Raw genomic sequence first — 22,530 nt, 5'->3', positions numbered from 1 at the left:
ATACCTTTGTTGCTCTCTCTCTCTCTCTTTCTGTTTATTATTTAATTCTATTATATACTAATGAACAGTAAATATCAGCGCAAGTTACTCATTTGACATTTGTTTGGACCAGTGACAAGTTAATCATATCATTTTTTAAAATTATACGGTTATATGGCTGTTATAAAACCCATGTTAATATGTTGGAGAATGTTTGATACAATGTATTTTAAACTGATACTAATGTTTGCACTGTGGTTAAAGGGATGGATACCTTTGTTGCTCTCTCTCTCTCTCTTTCTATTTATTATTTATCTTTATATACTCTATTTATACTCTGCTTGAACAGTTATCATTCACATTTACATTGTTACTCATTTGACATTTGCTTGGACCATTGACAAGTAAACCATATAATTTTGAAAAATTATATGGTTATATTGCTGTTATAAAACCCATGTTAATATGTTGGAGAATGTTTGATACAATGTATTTTAAACTGATACTAATGTTTGTACTGTGGTTAAAGGGATGGATACCTTTGTTGCTCTCTCTCTCTCTCTTTCTGTTTATTATTTAATTCTATTATATACTGCTTTATATTACTCATTTGATATTGATTATAACTTTGCTGCATGTTACAATGTACTGATCAGCACAGAACAGTTGTTACTCATTTGACATTTGCTTGGACCATTGACAAGTAAACCATATAATTTTGAAAAATTATATGGTTATATTGCTGTTATAAAACCCATGTTAATATGTTGGAGAATGTTTGATACAATGTATTTTAAACTGATACTAATGTTTGTACTGTGGTTAAAGGGATGGATACTTTTGTTGCTCTCTCTCTCTCTCTTTCTGTTTATTATTTAATTCTATTATATATTGCTTGAACAGTAAATAATATCAGCACAAGTTACTCATTTGACATTTGTTTGGACCATTGACAAGTAAACCATATAACTTTGAAAAATTATATGGTTATATGGCTGTTATAAAACCCATGTTAATATGTTGGAGAAATGTTTGATACAATGTATTTTAAACTGATACTAATGTTTGTACTGTGGTTAAAGGGATGGATACCTTTGTTGCTCTCTCTCTCTTTCTATTTATTATTTAATTCTATTATATACTGCTTGAACAGTATATATCAGCACAAGTTACTCATTTGACATTTGCTTGGACCAGTGACAAGTAAACATATAATTTTGAAAAATTATATGGTTATATGGCTGTTATAAAACCCATGTTAATATGTTGGAGAATGTTTGATACAATGTATTTTAAACTGATACTAATGTTTGTACTGTGGTTAAAGGGATGGATACCTTTGTTGCTCTCTCTCTCTTTCTATTTATTATTTAATTCTATTATATACTGCTTGAACAGTATATATCAGCACAAGTTACTCATTTGACATTTGCTTGGACCAGTGACAAGTAAACATATATAATTTTGAAAAATTATATGGTTATATGGCTGTTATAAAACCCATGTTAATATGTTGGAGAATGTTTGATACAATGTATTTTAAACTGATACTAATGTTTGTACTGTGGTTAAAGGGATGGATACCTTTGTTGCTCTCTCTCTCTTTCTATTTATTATTTAATTCTATTATATACTGCTTGAACAGTATATATCAGCACAAGTTACTCATTTGACATTTGCTTGGACCAGTGACAAGTAAACCATATAATTTTGAAAAATTATATGGTTATATGGCTGTTATAAAACCCATGTTAATATGTTGGAGAATGTTTGATACAATGTATTTTAAACTGATACTAATGTTTGTACTGTGGTTAAAGGGATGACACATTCTTCCCCTTTTATTAGTAGAAAACATGAGCCAAGGAAATTGTTGTTTTTTGGCAAATTAGACTGCGTAAGCTTACGTATGCACACATCAGTATTTTCTTGATCGGGTTAATAAAAGAATTATGGCACCAAAAACATCGTTGACCCGAAAGAGATTCTTGGATGCTAAACTCGCATACGTGTTTATTTTAATGGTCAATTCTGCAACAAAAAACTAACCTTGGAACCATAATTAGACAGAGAGAGAACTAAAACAGCCGGAACTCAAACATTTTACCACAGTAACTTTTTAGTCGTACACAAGTATATATTTAATAATGAAGACAAAAACCAAACTCCAATCATGGGATTTAAAATATTTTAGGCCAAAAATAGACTACAAGGAATTACGGTACATGTTTTTGACCGATCTACAGGTATGTCTCGAAACCAAAAATATGTATATTTCCTTGATCAGGGCAACAAGGAAAACTTACCTGAGGATCGTAAATAAGGTAGACCGGATGTAAACAGAAACGGTTGAAACTGACACTTTTTGACTTCAGTAACTATTTAGTCGTACGATATATTTTTCTCATTGGGAGAAAAGGGTAAACTATGGCAGTTCAAATATCTTAGACCAGAGGTAAATTACAGATGCTGGTTTTAGACGGATTTTACCCCGATGACGTTCCAACTTTCACAATAAGCCTCAGAAGGACCTCAGGTAGTCTGAAGTACCAACTGGAGTACTAATTTGCTGTATTAACAACAAACTTAAACCTAACTTCCAATTGTCTGGAGTATTGAGTGTGTTTTAGAATGCCTAGCAGCAACCTGTCAATTATATCCGAAGCCAATTTTGAAATTTCCTTGTTGCTACAATTTAAATATTTCAATAAATGTATATTTATTCCAGTTGTAATTAACTCCTGGATTATTACTGTTTAATAATAGTACATTTTACCTTGTCTCCATTATCAAAAAAGAATGTGTGTGTGTATATATATATATATATATATATATATATATATATATATAGCGGCAATAGCCTAATTTAATTTCAATAAACAATGAATCACAAAAATTACTTGCACCGCCGGGACTCGATCCTGGATCTCTCACTTTCCGGGTGAATGTGCTACCATTACACCACAGAGCGCTTACTTTTGACGATTCAATTATATTGTATTTGGCCGTATCTGTCAAATATGAGTTTAAATAACCATACTAACATATAATCGGAAGACCAAATAACTGTCAAATGACTTACAATTTAATTGAAACGTAAAAAGTAATGGCTCTGTGGTGTAATGGTAGCACATTTACCCGGCAAGTGAGAGATCCGGGTTCGAGTCCCGGCGGAGCAAGTATTTTTTGTGATTCAATGTTTATTGAAATTATATATAAATATATATATATACAACGCAAGAATGGTTTACGTAACATTTTAAGTATATAAATTAGCATACAAAATCAACGTTAGATATTCTGAAACAGGTTATAATAATTTAAACGAAAAAGTCATTAATTTATTTCTATAATTTAACTTTGCAAATATCAATTACTTTACTCTTCCACATTTAAAAACATTTAACTAAATAAATGGTTGAGGATTTCCACACTACCACTCCTTATTGATAAAATATATGACGGTAAGTAACACTTATCATGACATATTTACATTAGCCGGAGTCGATTGCATGATCGTTCACTGCTACAGTATTTCAGAGTCATGAAATCGACTTAATGTAAGTGGACATACATGGCAGTTTTTTGTGAGGATTGTTTGGCGTTAAATTAATAAACTACCTTTCCTATACGTATGATTTATTATATGAATTCCATGTACATTGAGTAGAGTAGCATATCTAAAGTGTAATTCAGAATATATTTCATAAAAAAGCAAATCACTAAAATAATATTTGCTTTATAATTTGAATACTAATTTGAGGAACAAACCCAACCTCTAATGCAACTTTTCAACCTTATAGATTTAATTGTTAATCGACTGACACAGCGTCATGTAATTAGACAGCAAAACAAGAAACATGATGCAGACCTAATGTATGTAAACTTGATGTACAAATAAATTTCGTGCCAAATCACCATGTCTTTCTGCCCACATTCTGTTAAAGATTCCTTTCTATTTCATTATAAATTTAGATGTCCATTGAGTTGCTCTCTGCAAGTTCTGGTGACTGCTAAAAATCAGCTATTAGTGAACCCTCGTGGTGGTTTTTAAACCGTTTAGCTATTGATTTAAGTTACTTAAACACTAGTAACAACTTACTTAGACAATATTATGACAAACACTGTTTTATTATAGACTTTTTGCTATAATTTTTTAGGTTCCCGTTACATACTGTGTGTCTCGGAGGTGCCGTAAGTAAAAAAATTGTAAATAAAATACAATTTAACATTCAATCTCAACATTCAACATTTTTTTTTTAATTACATATAATCTTCAATATATTTATAGCTTATTTTGTGAATAAAGGAAACTACCTTCCATAAATTAATAGGTTAAATATTTTCCAATAGTAAGAACAAGGCCTTAATGGCATCAGTATTAAATGAAATGTATTTATTAGTAATGAAGTACAAAGACTAATTTTATCAACATTTTAATTTATAGGCATTTCCACAGTTTTGAACGTATTTCCTTGTTTCATGTGAGCTGAAATTGAACGATGGAGATCCTTTAAAATTTATTTTGAACTTCAAGTACAAAGTTTTGTTTTGAGGGATGTTAATTCCAGATAGATTGAGTTTGGAACCGAATTTCTACTTGACACTCGGGTTTGTTGCTGAGCTCCGCCACACCCTGCCGGAGATTACTGTTTTCCCTGAGAAGGATTCAATGCTTTGATGTTGTCTAACCAGAACTTCTCTATCTGGAGAAACTAAAGCTAATATCCTGTTATTTAAGCCCTTTACTTACTTCACAATTGTTTCCATTTTTGTATTTAATATGTCCTAAAACTAACACTGCTGCAGTTAAATATTTAAAAATAATAGAATTTATTAATATAAAAAATATTACGTATAAAGTATAAAAAACCTTGTAGAGTGGAATGCAAAAACACAGATTTATTTATTTGTATAGATTCCTGGTAAATTTCTCTTTCACAGCATACATTTCCCAAGCGCTATTCTCGAAATGGTCTCCGACACAATGAGAACGGAGTTCGTATTCAATAAGCCATTCTCTGTTGACTTCTACTCCAGAGATGAGTGGAAATCGCAAGATAACATCCCAACAATAAGAAAGAGCTTTGTCTGGTACACGGATGGCTCGCTTATTAAGGGTAGAACTGGATATGGAGTGTTTAGTCAATCCCCTAGAACTGCCCTTAGCGGCAGTTTGGGTCGGAACTGCTCCATATTTCAAGCCGAAATCTATGGTATCCTAGCCTGTGCCAACCTAGGCCTCACCAGAAGGTACCAGGAAATGAACATCCGTATAATGTCAGACAGTCAGGCAGCTCTTAAAGCTCTTGACTCCAACAGCATTTCATCCAAGCTTGTGTGGGAGTGCTTTAACACTCTCTGCAAGCTTGGATCACGCAACTGTGTGCGTCTTGGTTGGGTACCGGGCCACACAGGCATAGGTGGCAACGAATGCGCCGACAGGCTTGCCAAAAGCGGAGCAAGCATGCCATACACCGGTCCAGAACCGAGTTGTGGTATAAGCAAGTCAGCCGCTTATCAAAGTATAAACAAATGGTCCAGGAAGACACACCGCTTGCGGTGGCAGAGTCACCAAGGACAAGCACTCGGCAAAAGACTGCTTGCCGACTCTAGCTCCGGATTCACCAGATGGCTGATGGGGCTGGGGAGGGATCGGGTTAAGCAAGTGATTGCCTTGATCACTGGACACGGCCACTTCAGGAAACACCTAAACACTCTAGGTTTACGAAATGAGGACTCGGAGTGTAGACTCTGCAATAAGTCTGAAGAGACTGCAAAACACATAATACTGGACTGTGAGAGACTGGGAGCAAGGAGAAGGGCTCTTTTCGGTGATAAACAACCAGGCGACGAACCAGATGCTAGTATCGGGGAAAAGCTTCTTAGCCTAATTAAGGGCACGAAGATAGGCTTACCCCTCTAACATCAAAGGGGCACACAATAAGCTCAGGTTGACGTGTGAGGATCTAGGAATCCACCCCAATATCCCAAAGGAAAAAAAAAAAATACATTTCCTTATCAGTCTTACTGTATTTGTCTGGTATAAAACATATGGCATGCCTGGTAGCTAAATATTAGTATTTCAGTTTAACGGTAAGATTAAAATATCGTTTGTTTACGTCATTTTCGCACACTATTAAAACCAACTGCATCTAGCCTGAAGATTATGTAACAGTCTATGATAAAGTAAATCATCCAATTCTACAATATGTTGGCGTTTGGAACTGTGATTGAGCGTTATCGAGCAGCAAAATGCAGTAAAAAATATTAAGTATCTGCCAAAAAAACCAAAATTTAAAAATTTATAAGTCAATTGTTTACTTTTCATTTCATATTTATTTTGATCAGCTCAGTAGTGTATTGCGGTTTCATACGTTACTTCGCGATATCTACAGTGCAAAGTAAGCAACGAAGGTAGCAAGTTCCTCTTATCATTTCAATTATTTACGTGATAACAGCTGTATTCCCCAGGTTAATAAAATTGTTATCAAGTGGTTCTGGAACGGAGGTTCGTGTCGTGTAGTTACGTTACAGTATGTTTTACATGCAGAGTCGTGTTAAATATTTTTTACTTGAATACAAATCAATTGATCTATAATGGCGGCAAATTTAACGTATTCTGATAGACTAAGGTGAGTCTTTAAAAGATTTATCTCTAAATATTTAATATTTTTTCTAATAGAGAAGTTTTAGTATTGTAACTAGAAGACGTATATGCTAGTTTTGTGGTTATTCAGTCTTTCTTAGTATTAAGTATTTAACTCAATTGGTACCGAAATTTGTTTTTCTCTTGTCATAAGTTTTAGTTTCTTAAATAACTATTATTTAAATTTTACAAAATATTATATATATATATATATATATATATATATATATATATATATATATACTTTGATGTACCACGAAGAGGTTTACACGTTTGATTTTATACAACTGGTCCATTTATGCACCGAACATTTTCAAATTCTGTCCAATTCATTAAATAGGTTTATCCTGTGAAAGTTTCAGCTATCTAGCAGTTGCTACAACAAAATGGTGCAATTTTGAAAAACTATACTTTCAAAACGGTTAAAAATAGTATTTTTAGTTTTTTCAAAATTAATTATTATATTTATAGATTCTAAAAAAATAAAGGGTTCATGAAATGTGAATATGACATTATATGATTGCATAGGTCGTTATATACATGTGATATTGACCTATTCATAGAAGGTCTTTCAAGCTACTTATAATCCACATTATTACCCTAAATATAAAATGTGTGTAAATTTAAAGATTTTATGACAGTGAAGAATCCCTATTCACGAATTTAAAGGACGAAGCCTTCTAATAATTCAAACAGCTATTTTTTGTATCTAAAATACTTTGGAGACATGCTGGTATAGAATAAACGTTCATACTCAAACATGCGATACAGTAAACAGCTGCACTGGTGACTGCTTGTTTAACCTTAGTATTTAACAATTTAAACTAGTGAAAAGTGTTGAAACACCTAATGATGGCAGAACTTCATAATCCTTGTATTCTCTTACCTCTCGGCAACACAAGAACTTTCACTAAAGGATTTTTATTAGATGTCATAATGGTATATGCAATTCCTTTTTGTTTTCAGAGATGCTGATAATTATGTCACATTCTCACTTAACGGGAAGATCCATAAGGGTAAGTTGATAGAGCTAACTACGTAATAGATTATTGATAAAAAATATTAATTTTGAAATAGTAAAACTTTTCAGTCATTATTAAATTGGTGAAAAAATACAATACAGTTTATTTACTTGTTCAGTATGGGGACTTCCGGCGGGAACCACCCTCTTGCAGTATATCCGTGAACACGCTCATCTGAAGGGCACCAAATACATGTGCCGCGAGGGTGGATGTGGATCCTGCATAGTGAACCTCACATTCACTGATCCTGTCACAGGAATTGATAGATCCTTCGGTATAAACTCAGTAAGTAATCAGAAAACGAATAGTGTATTAGAAATTTAATTAGTTTATTACGAGCCTAATTTTTAAATCAGGTACTTTCTGGATTTATTCAGACGCTAGACTATAAAACCTTAAAAACAACAAATTTACTACAATGAAAAGATTTCTTCTATTTTTATTTCAACTATTTTACACTTAATTACTAACATTTTTATTAAGTTTTAGAATTTAATTAAAGCGCAGATTACCTTAAAGTGGTGCCGAGAAAATTTAAAAGATATGGAGATGTCGAATAAATTCAGTATCAGGATGAAAATTCAAAAACACTGTGACTAACAGGATGTGAAGGATCAGTGTAAAAGACCGAAAGAGTTCTCAGTCGGAAAAACTGATTTTTCCATATAAGGAGGAATGCAGAGAATGGAAATAGTACATATATATATATATATATATATATATATATATATATATGTGTGTGTGTGTGTGTGTGTGTGTGTGTGTGGTGTGTGTGTGTGTGTGTGTGTGTGTGTGTGTGTGTGTGTGTGTGTGTGTGCGCGTGTGTGTGTGTGTGTGTGTGTGTGTGTACACACATATATAAACATATAAATCTTACTGTGGTTTACCAGGAGTATTTTACTACAGTTCTAACGCTATTCTCGTTTAGTCTTTTGCTTTTCGGCAACAATATATTCAATACATCCCATCATTCAGCGTTATTTCAACACAAAATAAAAAGTTCCTATTTGTACATAAAAGAAACACATACAATTATACGCGCTTAAAGCTTCTTCTTGTCACATAAATCATATATCTTTAAAGGTTTGTTACAAAGACACTTAACTATTACTATTATTGCATTTTAATCATTAAAATTTTGTAAGGTTTGATAGAATTCCTTTGGAGATCACAAGGTTTTACATTTAAATTGTGTATTGATTTATAATAACGTCCATTCAGCAAGGAATCAAATATTACACACATTATTGTTGAATTCTAGTGCTTGTACGCTTTATACTCGTGTCAAGGAATGTCAGTGACAACCATTGAAGGAATTGGCAGCAAACAGAAAGGCTACAGCCCTGTCCAGACACGCCTGGCTAACTTCTGCGGATCTCAGTGTGGCTTCTGCTCTCCGGGCTGGGTCATGGCTATGTATAGGTATACCGTTTCAGTTAAATTATATCTAATTGCCATACTTAATCATATAAAACTATTGGTGTTACCTTAACTTGCTACCTTTTCTAGCTTACTCAAGACAGACAAAGATATGAGTATGAAACAGATAGAAGACTCTTTTGGAAGCAACAACTGCCGGTGCACAGGCTACCGACCCATTTTGGAGGCCTTCAAAACTTTTGCAGAAAATAGTACAGTGGAATTGCATAAAAACGTGGGCGATATTGAAGTAAGTTTTCCGTAAAAATGTTAAGATCACTAAAAGTTTAATTTTTTTCCGAAAGCAACCACTAAGTTTGTTTTATACCAGTTTATTTTTATCTCGTAAATTCATTAAAAAAAAGTTTTAATGCATTTCAGGATCTTTCGAAAGGTTGTAGCATCCGAGGAGACCACATCAAGTCAAATCTCCAAAGTTGCGCTGGTAATCCGTCCAAGGAAATCGTAGACGTTGAAAACATATTCAACTGTCAATATTTTGAGCCTTTTTTTGTTGAACTTGCTCTGTCACCGACAACCCTTTGTGTTGATACCAAGGGATCTAGCCATTGGTACAAAGTCACTAAGGTCCAGGAAATATTTGAGATATTTACTATGATTAATGGATCGTATATGTTGGTTGGAGGCAATACTGCCCAAGGTAATTTTAATTATTAGATGATGATGATGAATGATTATGAAGATCACATAATAAAATAAATTACCACATTTTAGACAAGAAGAAGAATATTGTTATATTCTATCTTTTTGAAGTAATCCAAACGAATGTTGTTTCAAAAATATGCAAACAATTAGGCTATTTAAATTTTGATATGATTACTACATCCGGGCAAAATTATTTAACCTTTTTTTACTTTCCACAGCAAAATAAACTTTAAATTATCATATCTACTTAAATATACCCCGTATTTTATTATTACATGGTTATAATATATTGTATGGTGGCCATTTTAAAACCTGAAATTTTATTTTCTGAATTATTTGTTACAGATTTTAATTATTAAAAATTATTACAAAATTTTAATGTTATATTTTATTACATGTAACTTTTTTAAAAACAACATAGAAGACAGTAAACAAAGAACTATGCTATAGTGTATATGACGTGACTTAATATTGAGATTTATTAAATAATACGGTAGTCCGAAAAATTTATAATGCAATGTATGGAAAGTCTATATGCATGGTTCATTATTTAAAAACAATATTATTTTATATGTTATACACGTAAAATATTTAATTTTTTGAACAAACTTAAATATCCCGAGAAATATGTACAAACGAGTAAAGAATTTATATTTTCAGGAGTGTTTGAAGAGAAATACCCAACACCTCCAGACGTATACATCGACATCAATGGTGTGCTTGAACTCAAATCTCATTCCTTCAACTCTGTCGGGGACCTGGTGTTGGGAGCCAACAAATCTCTAACAGACACCATCACTCTGTTCCGGGCTGTAGCTGTCGAGAAACCGGAATCCTTTAGTTACCTCAAGATTTTGGCCAAGCACATGACGAAGGTTGCTCATATACCTGTCAGAAACGTGAGTGATCAATCAATAACTCAATGTAATTTTTTCTATAGGCGTGATGTTTCTCTATCCATATGGCATAGCTTTCAGTAAAATATTATATTATTTTCCTTATAAATTTGTTTGAAAATAAACACCAATAAATTTTGCAATAACAAAAAGCTACATGGGTAAAAAAAGTTTTATACTTTTTAATTCAATAATAATAATAGTTTATAATTAAAGTTCAACTTTAAAACTTACCGTATGAATGTAACAGATGCTTTACGAAACTGTTTCTTTAAAATAAGCAGCTGAATAAGTTTTTGTGTAATTAAGTAATTGGACTGTTGAAGGGGATATTTTTACATCCAGATTGAGAGTAAAATCTTGGAAATATTTGTATCTTATGTTTTATTTTGTTAATTGTGCTATTTAAGATGGTTGATTTGAAAGTATAATAGGAGTTCAGACATTTTACATCAGTATATGTTACTTAAGAGTACAAATTTATGGTTCGTCTACTAACTGAAACATATCTTCCTCTTCTTCAGGTGCAAGAAGGAAGAAGGCTTATCCATAAAAACTACAATATTGTTGTAATTGACTGCTACTCACGGTTATAAATGATCCCTGGTAGATGAACTATGTGACACTGGAAAGAGTGGACCGTAGCGATGTCACTGCACAGGTTATAAACACAAACAAACATGTAACACTCAAACTAATAAAGTTGGAACAGTGAATGGAAAATCAGTATCGGCAATTTTTGTGGTATCTTGTGTCATCTAAAATAAAGAGAAAAGGACAGCTTGGGTCACGGCGGGTGGGTAGTAAAGGTCAGCTTCCTGACTTCTGACTTCTGAAGGTCCGACTTCTGACTTTTACCTCCGGCCGGTTTTGACTTTCGCATTGAGGTGTGTGTGTGTGTGTGTGTGTGTGTGTGTGTGTGTGTGTGTGTGCGCGCGCGCGCGTGCGTTGTTTAAATAGTTTTAGGCTTTCTAGTCAAATATCTTTAACGTCGTTAGCCAAAACACCCTAACCTCAACCGAGTGTTGATTTGCTAATATTATGTAAGTCAATAAGTGTGCGTTTGAAAAAACTTTCTTCTCGGTTGTAATTGTGGCTTCATCCCACTCCATGCGATGATGTTCAGACACGTAGTATTGACTAATATTCAATGTTTCCACTGCACATTTTTTGTGTTTGCGTTCCACTCTTTAATTCACAAATGTATTGGTTTTTGTCTCGCCTAAGTATTTCCAATTACAAGGTATAACATTGTAAACACAGTCTATAACAATATAACAATTTTGAGGAATTTTTTTGTCAACTTCTAGGTGTATTTATCCTGTGAAATTGTCTATATTGGAATTATGTCGCTGATCTATTGCTGTTTGTTCTCGTAGTCCCGTAGTACGCGGTGTGAAACATTGGAAAATGTAACTTGCTATATATCGCCTATGCACCTATCTATGACTAAGTTTGTCCATTGCCTGATGTATAACTTATAGTCATTTTAGCCATCCATAGCCTAATTATTTGTTCATGAAATAATTAGAATCACGTAGCTTTAATTAGTATCCACCCCACAGTTAGATTGTTGTATCATAATTATATACAACAGTATAGCTATTTATTCACTAGGAAATTGTTGAACTTTGAATCTTCCAGGTTATTAGTTTCTAAAGAGAGTATTTTCGAAGTATCATACGCAAAAAATAGTTGTAATTTTGAATATGCGTGTCACATGATTTTTTTATTTATGTCACGCAGAATCATCAAACACTTGTACGAATTGACGTTGAAATATAAATCACTGGAATCATCTTTCGCAACTTGAAGAGTTTTCTTTTGTATGTAGTTTTACAAAACATTTATCAATTGATAATTACATATCTTGGTTATCAACTAATTCAAACCCTTTTCAATTCAGCAAATAAAACCACCTTGTGGTGCGTAACGTAATCTTTGAAACAGACTAATCTTTAATTTATTTACTGAATTATAATAATGTGTTTGTAAGCAGTAGAGCGGTATTTTATTAATATTCACATTTATTTGTAATACAATACGGGATACAAAATATTATGTAATAATGGAAAATGTTCTAAACATACCATGTAAACATACCACTCACATCTAAAAGCGATACGTGAAGTTTATTAAGAATAACCTCTTAGTTTATGTACCTTTGATTTATTTTAAAAATTTTAAGCCATCCTGCCATGTATGTTTAGGTGGGAACTTTAGCTGGCAACCTTTCAGCTAAGCATGTTTACCCAAGATTTCCATCAGATTTGTTCACCATATTTGAGACGGTCGGGGCCCAACTGATCATCGGTAAGACACATACTATATAAAATAACCTCATCGTGTTGTGAATTTGTGCTTATTTTTATTGTACTTTAAAATAAAAATTATAAAGTAAGTAAATTACTAGATGAAATTAAATTAATTGCAACATAAACTATAAAATTAGTATTAATACAATAAGCTTGTAGCATCGGACCAATACAGCTTAATTCGCCTAGTTGGGAGAAATACAGCGGTTATACGAATATATTTCAGATAAATGTGTTAAACTATGAAGACCGAGGATACTTCTAGTAAATCCAGGTGCAAGTAAACCCTACCTTCAAAGAAGTTTGGTTTTACGGTTGTCTTTGATTTTTTTAGAAGACGTTGGATATTAAGTAAATTGCTATAAAGATTTAGATTTTACCAGATATTTATAAAACTGCTTTCAATGTTTAATAGCTTTCGACCTTACATTGCTCAAGTTAATATTTTCATTTGTCCAAAGAGCTTTAGCTTCTTCATCATCAGTGTTACAATGATGAGTAGATACTAAATTTTAAGTTAATAAACGACTCAGGACAAGATCAGAAAATTACAACATTCAAAAGAGGAATATGGTCCGCCCTACCGAAAATGGACTCAAATGATTACATATAAAAATATAATTTGCTTTTCGTAAAGTAATAGGATCATACACATTAAGATATGCATTACTAATACTCGTTTGTATAATCAACGAATAATTTCAATAGTTAATACTAAAATGCAATAATTGAAATTATTAAATTATGAATCCCGAGAACTAGCCTTGCCAAGTAAAAATAAGACACTGTTCAAATAAGTCAAATATGGACTCTTTTTCGGGATCTCTTAGGGACTTAGGGAGTCTCGGAGAGTAAAACTTTGAGTCTAAACCAGAGTATGGCATTGAAGTTATTGGCAGAAAAACTCCATGACCTATGGATCTATTTTTATGTACAAGCGAGATTAAACTTACAATATTGTAGCACTAGTTTATCTGAGCAAATGAAAGTTTAATCGGATCCATACCATATTTACCTTCCATACTGTTAACAATAAAATAGGTTGACTGATCGAAATTATTACCATTACTAATAATCTATGAGCAAAGAGCTAATTGTGTGCCTAATTATGCATTTAGGCCATAATCCATGGATCTGAAAATAATGAAACTAATTCAATAATTGGCGTATTATGCTCAAGCGAAATAACACTTGTAATTTTGTAGCACTAGTTTATCTAAGCAAATGAAATTTTAATCGGACCTGTGCCATATGTACCTGCCATACTGTAATAAAACAGGCTTACTGATTGAAATTATTACCAGTACTAATAATCTATGATCAAAGAGCAATTTTTTTATAAATACACACACACGTGTAATTGAATCGTTAGATGATTTGTTCTTAACAAAAAATGTATCATAACTTACGCTAGTTTTGGTAGAGATCAAAATAGGGGGATCTTGATATGGTTAAGAATATAACTCTATAATATATCTCAGTTTATACTTCCAGCTTTGCAGTTAAATCCGAATATCAGACACATATAAACTAGTTATATTATCTTCAGATAACCTTACAAAAAATCTGAAAAATCACTTGGTTTGAAATGTTCTAGGAAATATAATTATCGGCGTAACTTTTTATTTCATATTTTATAACCTTTTAATACCCTCTGAGTTCAATCTCAACCAAAAATATTGATGTTGATGATCGATTTATTATTTCTTAGAGGACATAACTGTATGTATTCCTAGGAAAATTTTGCGTGCTTATATAATTGAAATCGGATCTAAAGTCTAATTAGAATAGCATAAGTTAAGTAATCAATTACATTATTAACTCTTTAAAACAAATTGTATGTGTTGCAGACAGTGGAAGTGGATTAAGATCCACGATCTCATTGCCTCAGTTTCTTCAGATCAACATGTGTAAAAGAGTTATTACAAATATCGTGTTTAAACCTTTGGATGAAACTTATATTGTAAGAACCTATAAGGTAAGATATCTCTTAGTATGTATTGTGTTTTATATAATGTTACATGAGTAAGAAAATTTTTGCGTAAAGATCAATCTTAACACATACTACGAGTTAATATTGAAATCTATATTTTGGTAAAGGAGCATCTCTAAGTTTTATAGGACATGTTGGTAAGAACATTTCTGTACTTTTCACTAGGTGATCTGATCATCATGTACTCTGTACATTTCAAACGTAATTACAACAACAAAATTGAGAAGTTATTATAATGAAGGTCCTACACGTTAATAGTGCTATAACTAACCATCTACACTCGAAAAGTCCAGCTTTTGGAAAATCTTGTTTCTAAAATAGTTCTGAGACAAACATTAGAAAATATTTGGAAAATCTTTGAGACGGGATGGGAGAATATAGGCTAGGTGGCGATTTTAAGAAATAACTTGAAACATATACCATATAGTAAGGAATTTGATGGGAGTTTAAATTACATTTGTACTAAATTGAGATTTTCCAGGTTGAATAAGTTAAAAGTCTTATTACAAAGCAAAATATCCATGGTATAAATCTTTAATTCGGAGGGAAATGAGAACAAATTACAATATTATGATGTTGCATTACTATGATTTCTATTTTTTATAACATTAATTTAAAATAAATATTTTGTACATTAATATGAGGCAAATAAGGAAAAGTTATAAAGATGCTTTTAAAAAGTTTGTTTTTTAGTATGTTGATTTTTGCAATCCATATCACAAGGTTTTAAACCTGTTTAACCTTAATAATAATAAATCACCATTTAAGTGTCTAATTACCTGTTTTTTAACTCATTTTTGGATATTTTGGATAAACCTACCCTAAATATTATCCTCTTACACATAGAACTTAAGAAATTAATGTTCAATAAAACGCACATAAAACACGAACAAACTCAACCCCACCATCTACATTCTCACGTAACAAATTTCAATATTTCAGCTAGTTATATCAATACTGGTGAATATTATGAAAAATATTTATCAATAACAAAAAGTTTTACTTTTTCAACCAATTCCTTTACTACATTTTAAAATTAAAATTATGTTATTTTCTATTTAGTTTCACATTTTTAATATTCAAGCTGCTAATAATATATTTAAAGATTTCATCTATGCGTTAATGTATCACAGTTTGTACATATTTTGAAGCTGAAGATTGATTTTAATCTTAATCAATTTACTCAAAACTCACTTTGATAACTCGAAAAATTAACCTATTCTGATTTCAGGTTATGCGAAGAGCTCAGAACGACCACGCCATAGTTAATGCAGGATTCTGTTTTAGCTTCAACAAAAATAAAAATTTCAAAGTTCTGCAGAAACCAAGGATTGTCTACGGTGGTGTAAGACCTGATTTCGTAGGTATAAAAGCTGTGGATCGTACTAACACTATTCATTACCATTTGATGATTATAAAGTAATGGTATGTGTTTAATTTGTTTATAACCCTGGTCTCGCAGTTTTAATAAGAGCATATTTTTTTAGATTCATGCCATCCATACAGAATCATATCTAGAGGGAAAATGTCTTCTAAACACAGCAACACTTCAAAAGACCTTATCCATTCTCAGTGCGGAGGTGGTGCCAGACAGGCAGTTGCCGGAAAGTTCTGAACAGTACAGGAATGGTTTGGCATCGTCTCTTTTCTATAGAGTTAGTATTTATGGAGTTAACCAAATAATATTAAAGGAATACTTAGTAGGACTAGCACTAGCACATATTTACGTGTATAGTAATAATATTAGTGATGAGAAGGATTGTTTCTATAAGAAGTTATTTCTTATGAGATACCAACTGTATTATTACTGATAAATTGTCAATACATTTTTTTATTTCACATATTTGAATAACGCAATTTTGTTTTCAGTTTGTTCTTGGTTTAAGCCCATCTTCTATAAATCCGAAATTCAGAAGTGGGGGAGAGGAGATTTCGAGACCTCTGTCCTCGGGCAGGCAGGAATATTTCACTGACCCTCAACAGTATCCTCTGACTCAACCCATGCCAAAAGTGGAATCTCTTATACAATGTTCAGGTGCAAATATTCTTAGTTTAAGCTGATCCTAATTTTTTTTATCAGTGGATATATATTTATATAATGTAAGAACATTTAGAAAATAATATGAAATAAACAGTATCTGTGTTTATAGAGGCGAATTTAGGACTAAAACGTCTTCTCTTCCACTTAACCTCTGAAGACAAATAAAGAAAAGAAAAGAAAAATTAATTCCTGTTACAATATTTTAAGTGGCATGCAAAACTCAATTAAGTTTAATAATTAATTACGATACCTACAACATAAAAACTGGGGTTTTAAAATTAGAAATGTAGTATATATTTTTAACTCTGACAAAAACATCTTTATACAATAAGCAACAAATAGAGTTATGACATCTTCATCAGCTTTCATTCTCCATTGACTCAGCTTACGTGCCAGTGCGACCACAGATACCAACAACAATCACTCCCACAGAGTCCGCAACAAGGCCCTAACTTCGGCCCCAAAGCGTCAAAACGAAGGTCCTTATTCACGTGTGATTCAAAAATTGTATTTCCAAGCAGACGAGAAAAGTACTCATAGTTTCTATTATGTTGCCTGCGACCAAAGCTGCCTCTAGAGCGAGTTCCAGTAGGGATGCGGTAATCGATCCGACTGAGGAGAAGAAACGATTCGATAAAACGTTATAATGGTTATGATTATATCAATTGTTTGGTATTCTCCATCTATATGTTCGCCTATTACTACATGCTGTATTAGTGCATTAATTCCCACCATAGATGTCATCTAATGCACCTGCAAACACTTACTAATACCATGCATATTCGTGCAGGTGAGATTGAATACACCAATGACATACCACCCTCGCTGACAGAACTGTTCGCTTCTCTGGTGTTGACAGACCGAGGACCTGCTACATTGGCCGAGATAAATCCTCAGCCTGCTCTGGTAATTACCGGTTCTGGTAACAAAAAGTTTGTCCAAAATATTTTGTAAGTACTTATTATCCATGCAAGGTGTCTTTCTTCAGTAAACCACTATTGTGATCTTAGAAACTGTAAATGTGAGAGCCTAGTTTTAATGGACAAACACACTTATCTTAGAGATATTTAAAATATGTGTAAAAATTATACCATTATTTAATATAGATGTCAAATTTCTTTTCTTCGGAACACTCTGAATATTGTTAAAGGAAAAGTAATTTTAGGATTTTTGGAACTTCTCTATTTTCGCCTAAGCAATGGAGACCTCAGAGCGCATTGTGCTGAATATACTTATGGAGTACTGTTTAAACAATGACAAAATCCATTTTTCAATAGGCGCCCATTTGAATATTCTTAACTATAAATCTAACATATTAAATTTGGTAATTTTCTTTTCAATGCAATTTATCGTATATTATTTAGATAGTTTAAATCCATGATATAAAAAGCTTCAACTGAGCAGATTCATTTTCTCCATAGACACTTTGAGCTAATGCAAACTCTATAAAAAGGATTATATCTCATGTCACATGTATATTTATAAATATTGTACAAACAGGGGGTAACTCCCAAACTTAAAATGTTAGATTAGTAGTTTTGAATATAAAAATAACTGCCTTTTTATAAATATGTTTCTCAATATTACATTGCATAAGTGTAATCAACACTCAGAACTCTAATTATCTTCATATTAAGGGAACTATAAAAGTAACAAGTATGAAAACTACTTAAAATGACTTTTTTTATTTAATAAATCATAATAAGATACAGAGTATTGTACATAATAAAAATTAAAAGAGTTTAAAATAAAACTTTGAGACGATCTTTAAACAGAAGGACAGATTCTCCATTTATAGATTGATGTAAGATTTCAAATTTTTCAAGACCAAAACAGTAGCCAATTTCAAAAATGCACCCAATATATTTTTAAGTCTAAATAACATTTAAATGTTACCTTGCTTACTTTTTACTTCATATTTATAAGTATATCATTAAATTATATAATAAAAACATTTGTAGCAAGTGGGCTAAACATTTTAGAGCCATAAAATAAGTACTTATTTAAAATAACTTTTATTGGAATAAATTGTATTAAGAGTAATTTATATTTTAACAGGTTACTTTTTTCTAAAGAATAAGACAATTTCATATTTTAATTTATTATAACTTACTTAAACTCTAGGAGATTATTATTATCCTTATTTCATAATGAAATGTTTTATTCTTCAGAAAAATACTCTTTATTTTATTATGTATAACAGTTGACAAATATATCTTACTACCTTGTGCAGAGCATCCCGGGGGTTGTAGCCTTTCTCTCAGCAAAGGATATCCCTGGTGTGAATACATTCGCAAACATATTAAAACCTGTCGTTAATGAACATGAACTGGTAAGTTACTGTTTGACTATGCTTCATTTTTATTTCAATAGAATTGTTTGTTAAAATTAGGATTGAGTGCTAAATTTGTGGAAATTTGTGTGCTACTCTTTATTATTCTTATCAGATCAATCTCTTAATGTTATACTGATCGCTCAATTATTTAACTATATTAATAAAAGCACCTGTTAAAGCTATTTGTGGAGAAGGATATACAATATGCAGGACAAGCCGCGGGGGTGATCCTCGCCAACAGTCAAGACCTGGCCGACTACGCCGCTCGAAGAGTCGTCCTTAAATATATCAACGTCAAGAAACCGTTATTGTATGTAGATGATGTCCTGAAAGAAGGTGATAAAGAAAGGATTATACTAACAGGATCGATTGAGCCAACTTCAACAAAAGGTAATCATATCTATTTTTATAAATATTCGAGTTCTTCGAGTCATGGTTATCTAGTGGTAATTAATTAATTAACTAATTTTTAAATATAAGTTTCGTGTTATCAAATGAGGATTCAAAATAAATTACAAGATCATTATTTGTAATGGTTTTTTTTTACTTAAATATTGTTGTCTTTATTTATCAATTAGATATTCAGCTTTATATTTGTGAAATTTGTTTTCAAATATGGAGGTGAACTTAATACATTCAAATTTAATATCCTTGTCTAACTAAATTTGATAATATCCTTATCCCCATTAACAATGAGATTGATCTTAAACATTACAGAGGTGTCTATAATTTCATTTGTGTATGTGAATAAATTAAAGGAGTGTAGAAATTGATTGGCATTCTTGATTTTTTTCGAACTATGATTACTAGTATTTATAAGCTTTTTCTCACAAGATCTATAATCTCTTCTCAACGTTTATCAATAATGCTACAGGTGATTAACTTTTATTGCTACAGGTGAGCAATTTTTAAAGCTAATTTATAATATAGTGAGTATATATTTTCAGATGATGTAGAACATACGATAAAAGGAAGCTTTTCTTACAAGGGCCAGTATTTCTATTTCTACGAAACACTGACCTGTATAGTATACCCACGGGATAATAACACCTTAGATGTTGTCCTGCCTACTCAATGGATGCAACATGTACAAGAAGCTATATCCAAACTGCTTAATATATCATCTAACAGGTAAAAACATGAGTGACAGAAATTTAAATGAGTTAGTGTTGTATTATTAGAAGATCTCCAACATTATAATGAAGTTTAATGCTAGATATACAGGATTGAGTTTGATGATGGTACATACGATATGACTCCATGGAATTTTACTGAGCGCAGCTGAACATTTTACATTGATTTTATAGGTAACCATGATGGCAACACGTGGTGTAGCGTATCCCTATGTTGCATTCCGTTGATTAAAATCATGTAATTTACAAATAATTGCTTAATTGAGTTATAATTATGTTTTATAAAATACTTGTTAAACCATAATAAAATATATAGATGGATAGTGGATCCCATTGAAAGTGAAAAATGTGAAGACTACAACATTTAAAACGTTACATTTTTATTTTGTTTATATTTGAAAAGAAAATTATATTATTCTTTATAATAAGTGTTTTCCGTGTATTATGGCAATATAGGATCAACGTGACAGTGAAGCGGTGTGGTGGAGGTTTTGGAGGTAAGATTTCAAGAGCTACCCTACCTGCCTGTGCGTGTGCGCTAGCGGCCTATCTGCTCCAGAGACCTGTCAGAATTGTAATGGATCTGGAATCCAACATGAGAGCTGTTGGAGGCAGATATCTCTTCCTCATAAACTATGAGGTAAATCAACCTGTCTGTAATATAACAAATACACTTTTTACGACTTTATTAGGAATTTTAGTAGGTACTTCAAAAGTTGTTCACGACTATGCAGCGATGTTTTCAGAAGTGTCAGTTTTTGGAAGTTACTACTTCTTTTAGCGGGCTAAGGATGTATTTTTTTCCGTTTCACAACACAAAATTTCATGAATTACTAATGCATGTTTTTCACATGCTTTCAAAGTATAATAACAGACTTAAAAATAAATAAATACTCTGGTTTTGTTTTCTTTGCAAATGTTAATAAATAATGTCTTTCAATTTTATTTCCGATGGTTGTAATACGTTTAGTTAATACATACAAATTCACGTCAATTGGGGTTATGTTAAAATATTCAAATGTGGGAATTAATAATATAAGATTTAAGTTAGGTTATAAATATATAATTATTTTCTTATTTTAATAATAATGTGCGAGCAAGACGACGCATGTACAAAAGCAAGCTCTTCACTCAGAGAGTGTTTGATTGTGTCGGATAGTTTTGAATATTAAATACAATGATTGAAGTTCATAAAATGGAAAATGTTCAAATAACTCAATACATTAAACAATAATTAGTAAGGAATGTATCTATTCAAATATGAATTGAACGCTGGTAGTCTTCTTTTAAAATTTTAATTGGAAAAGTTCGAAGACAATGGTTATGAAATTTTGATTAAATAATAAAGGTTGGGTCTCACCAAAATCTAGACGGTTCATCTCAGAGACTATTAAAACCGTTATAAATAGTTTATAATACTGTCTATGTGACTTTTTAATACTAATTAATATTATTTGTTGGCGTTCAAGTACTTTTTAAGGCGAATAAAAACTTTTACGAGTCAGAACCCAAATTTAAATCTATTCACTAGCACAGTCAAATATAGGAGAAGGATGAGATGGTAAGCAGTATAAATGGTAGATTTTCGATTTGCCTCTTGCTTGTAGTCTACTCGTATTTTTAACATTCATCACTATATTGGTTGAAAATAATTTTGATATTAAGGTTTTGAAAATAATTTAAAAATTTTATATTAACAAATTTCAGAATTGCGGGAGAGGGAATGAAATTTATTTAATAATTATTGTATTGTAAATTAACAATATATTTACAAACAAATTACAATGATTAAAACTAAGAAAGAGATGACGAGGTGGATAAAAACAAAATTAAATTAACATAAGCAAAGTTAACAATAAAATTATTTTAAAACTAACAAAAGATTATACAAAAGTTTTTTATCGTATTATTATATTTGTAAGTGATTAATATTATGTAAACAATGAGATATGAATGATTTATGGTACTAAAGACAGAAGGCTATTAAATTAAAACTCAAAATTTAGACTTTGCACTCACTACTTTATGTCTGTTCTTGCTCAGTCCAAAGGAGAAAGAATGAAAATTTGAGTATGCTATTTG

The 22,530-nt window shown here is 31.6% G+C and overlaps 1 protein-coding gene across 2 annotated transcripts in view; it reads left to right on the top strand.

Annotated features, from left to right (window-relative positions):
* The first annotated feature begins 6,479 nt into the window (after nt 1-6,479).
* The window catches only part of LOC124365030 (xanthine dehydrogenase-like), a 34,551-nt gene continuing 18,500 nt past the window's right edge, over nt 6,480-22,530 (top strand). For both annotated transcript variants that reach the window (XR_006922691.1, XM_046820918.1), the window contains exons 1-17: nt 6,480-6,614; nt 7,595-7,644; nt 7,769-7,935; nt 8,912-9,072; nt 9,160-9,319; nt 9,451-9,730; nt 10,396-10,634; nt 12,842-12,944; nt 14,797-14,924; nt 16,171-16,299; nt 16,427-16,594; nt 16,809-16,974; nt 17,771-17,886; nt 19,214-19,312; nt 19,495-19,705; nt 20,263-20,446; nt 20,905-21,088. Coding sequence is in view for 1 of the 2 variants with exons in the window: in XM_046820918.1 (XP_046676874.1) it covers nt 6,580-6,614; nt 7,595-7,644; nt 7,769-7,935; nt 8,912-9,072; nt 9,160-9,319; nt 9,451-9,730; nt 10,396-10,634; nt 12,842-12,944; nt 14,797-14,924; nt 16,171-16,299; nt 16,427-16,594; nt 16,809-16,974; nt 17,771-17,886; nt 19,214-19,312; nt 19,495-19,705; nt 20,263-20,446; nt 20,905-21,088 (2,580 nt within the window). In the remaining variant the exon portion in view is untranslated. The remainder of the gene's footprint in view (nt 6,615-7,594; nt 7,645-7,768; nt 7,936-8,911; nt 9,073-9,159; nt 9,320-9,450; nt 9,731-10,395; nt 10,635-12,841; nt 12,945-14,796; nt 14,925-16,170; nt 16,300-16,426; nt 16,595-16,808; nt 16,975-17,770; nt 17,887-19,213; nt 19,313-19,494; nt 19,706-20,262; nt 20,447-20,904; nt 21,089-22,530) is intronic.

Source organism: Homalodisca vitripennis, chromosome 6 (assembly GCF_021130785.1).
Source record: "Homalodisca vitripennis isolate AUS2020 chromosome 6, UT_GWSS_2.1, whole genome shotgun sequence".
NCBI classification, from domain to species: Eukaryota; Metazoa; Arthropoda; class Insecta; order Hemiptera; family Cicadellidae; genus Homalodisca; species Homalodisca vitripennis.
This window is presented reverse-complemented; position numbering and strand designations above follow the sequence as displayed.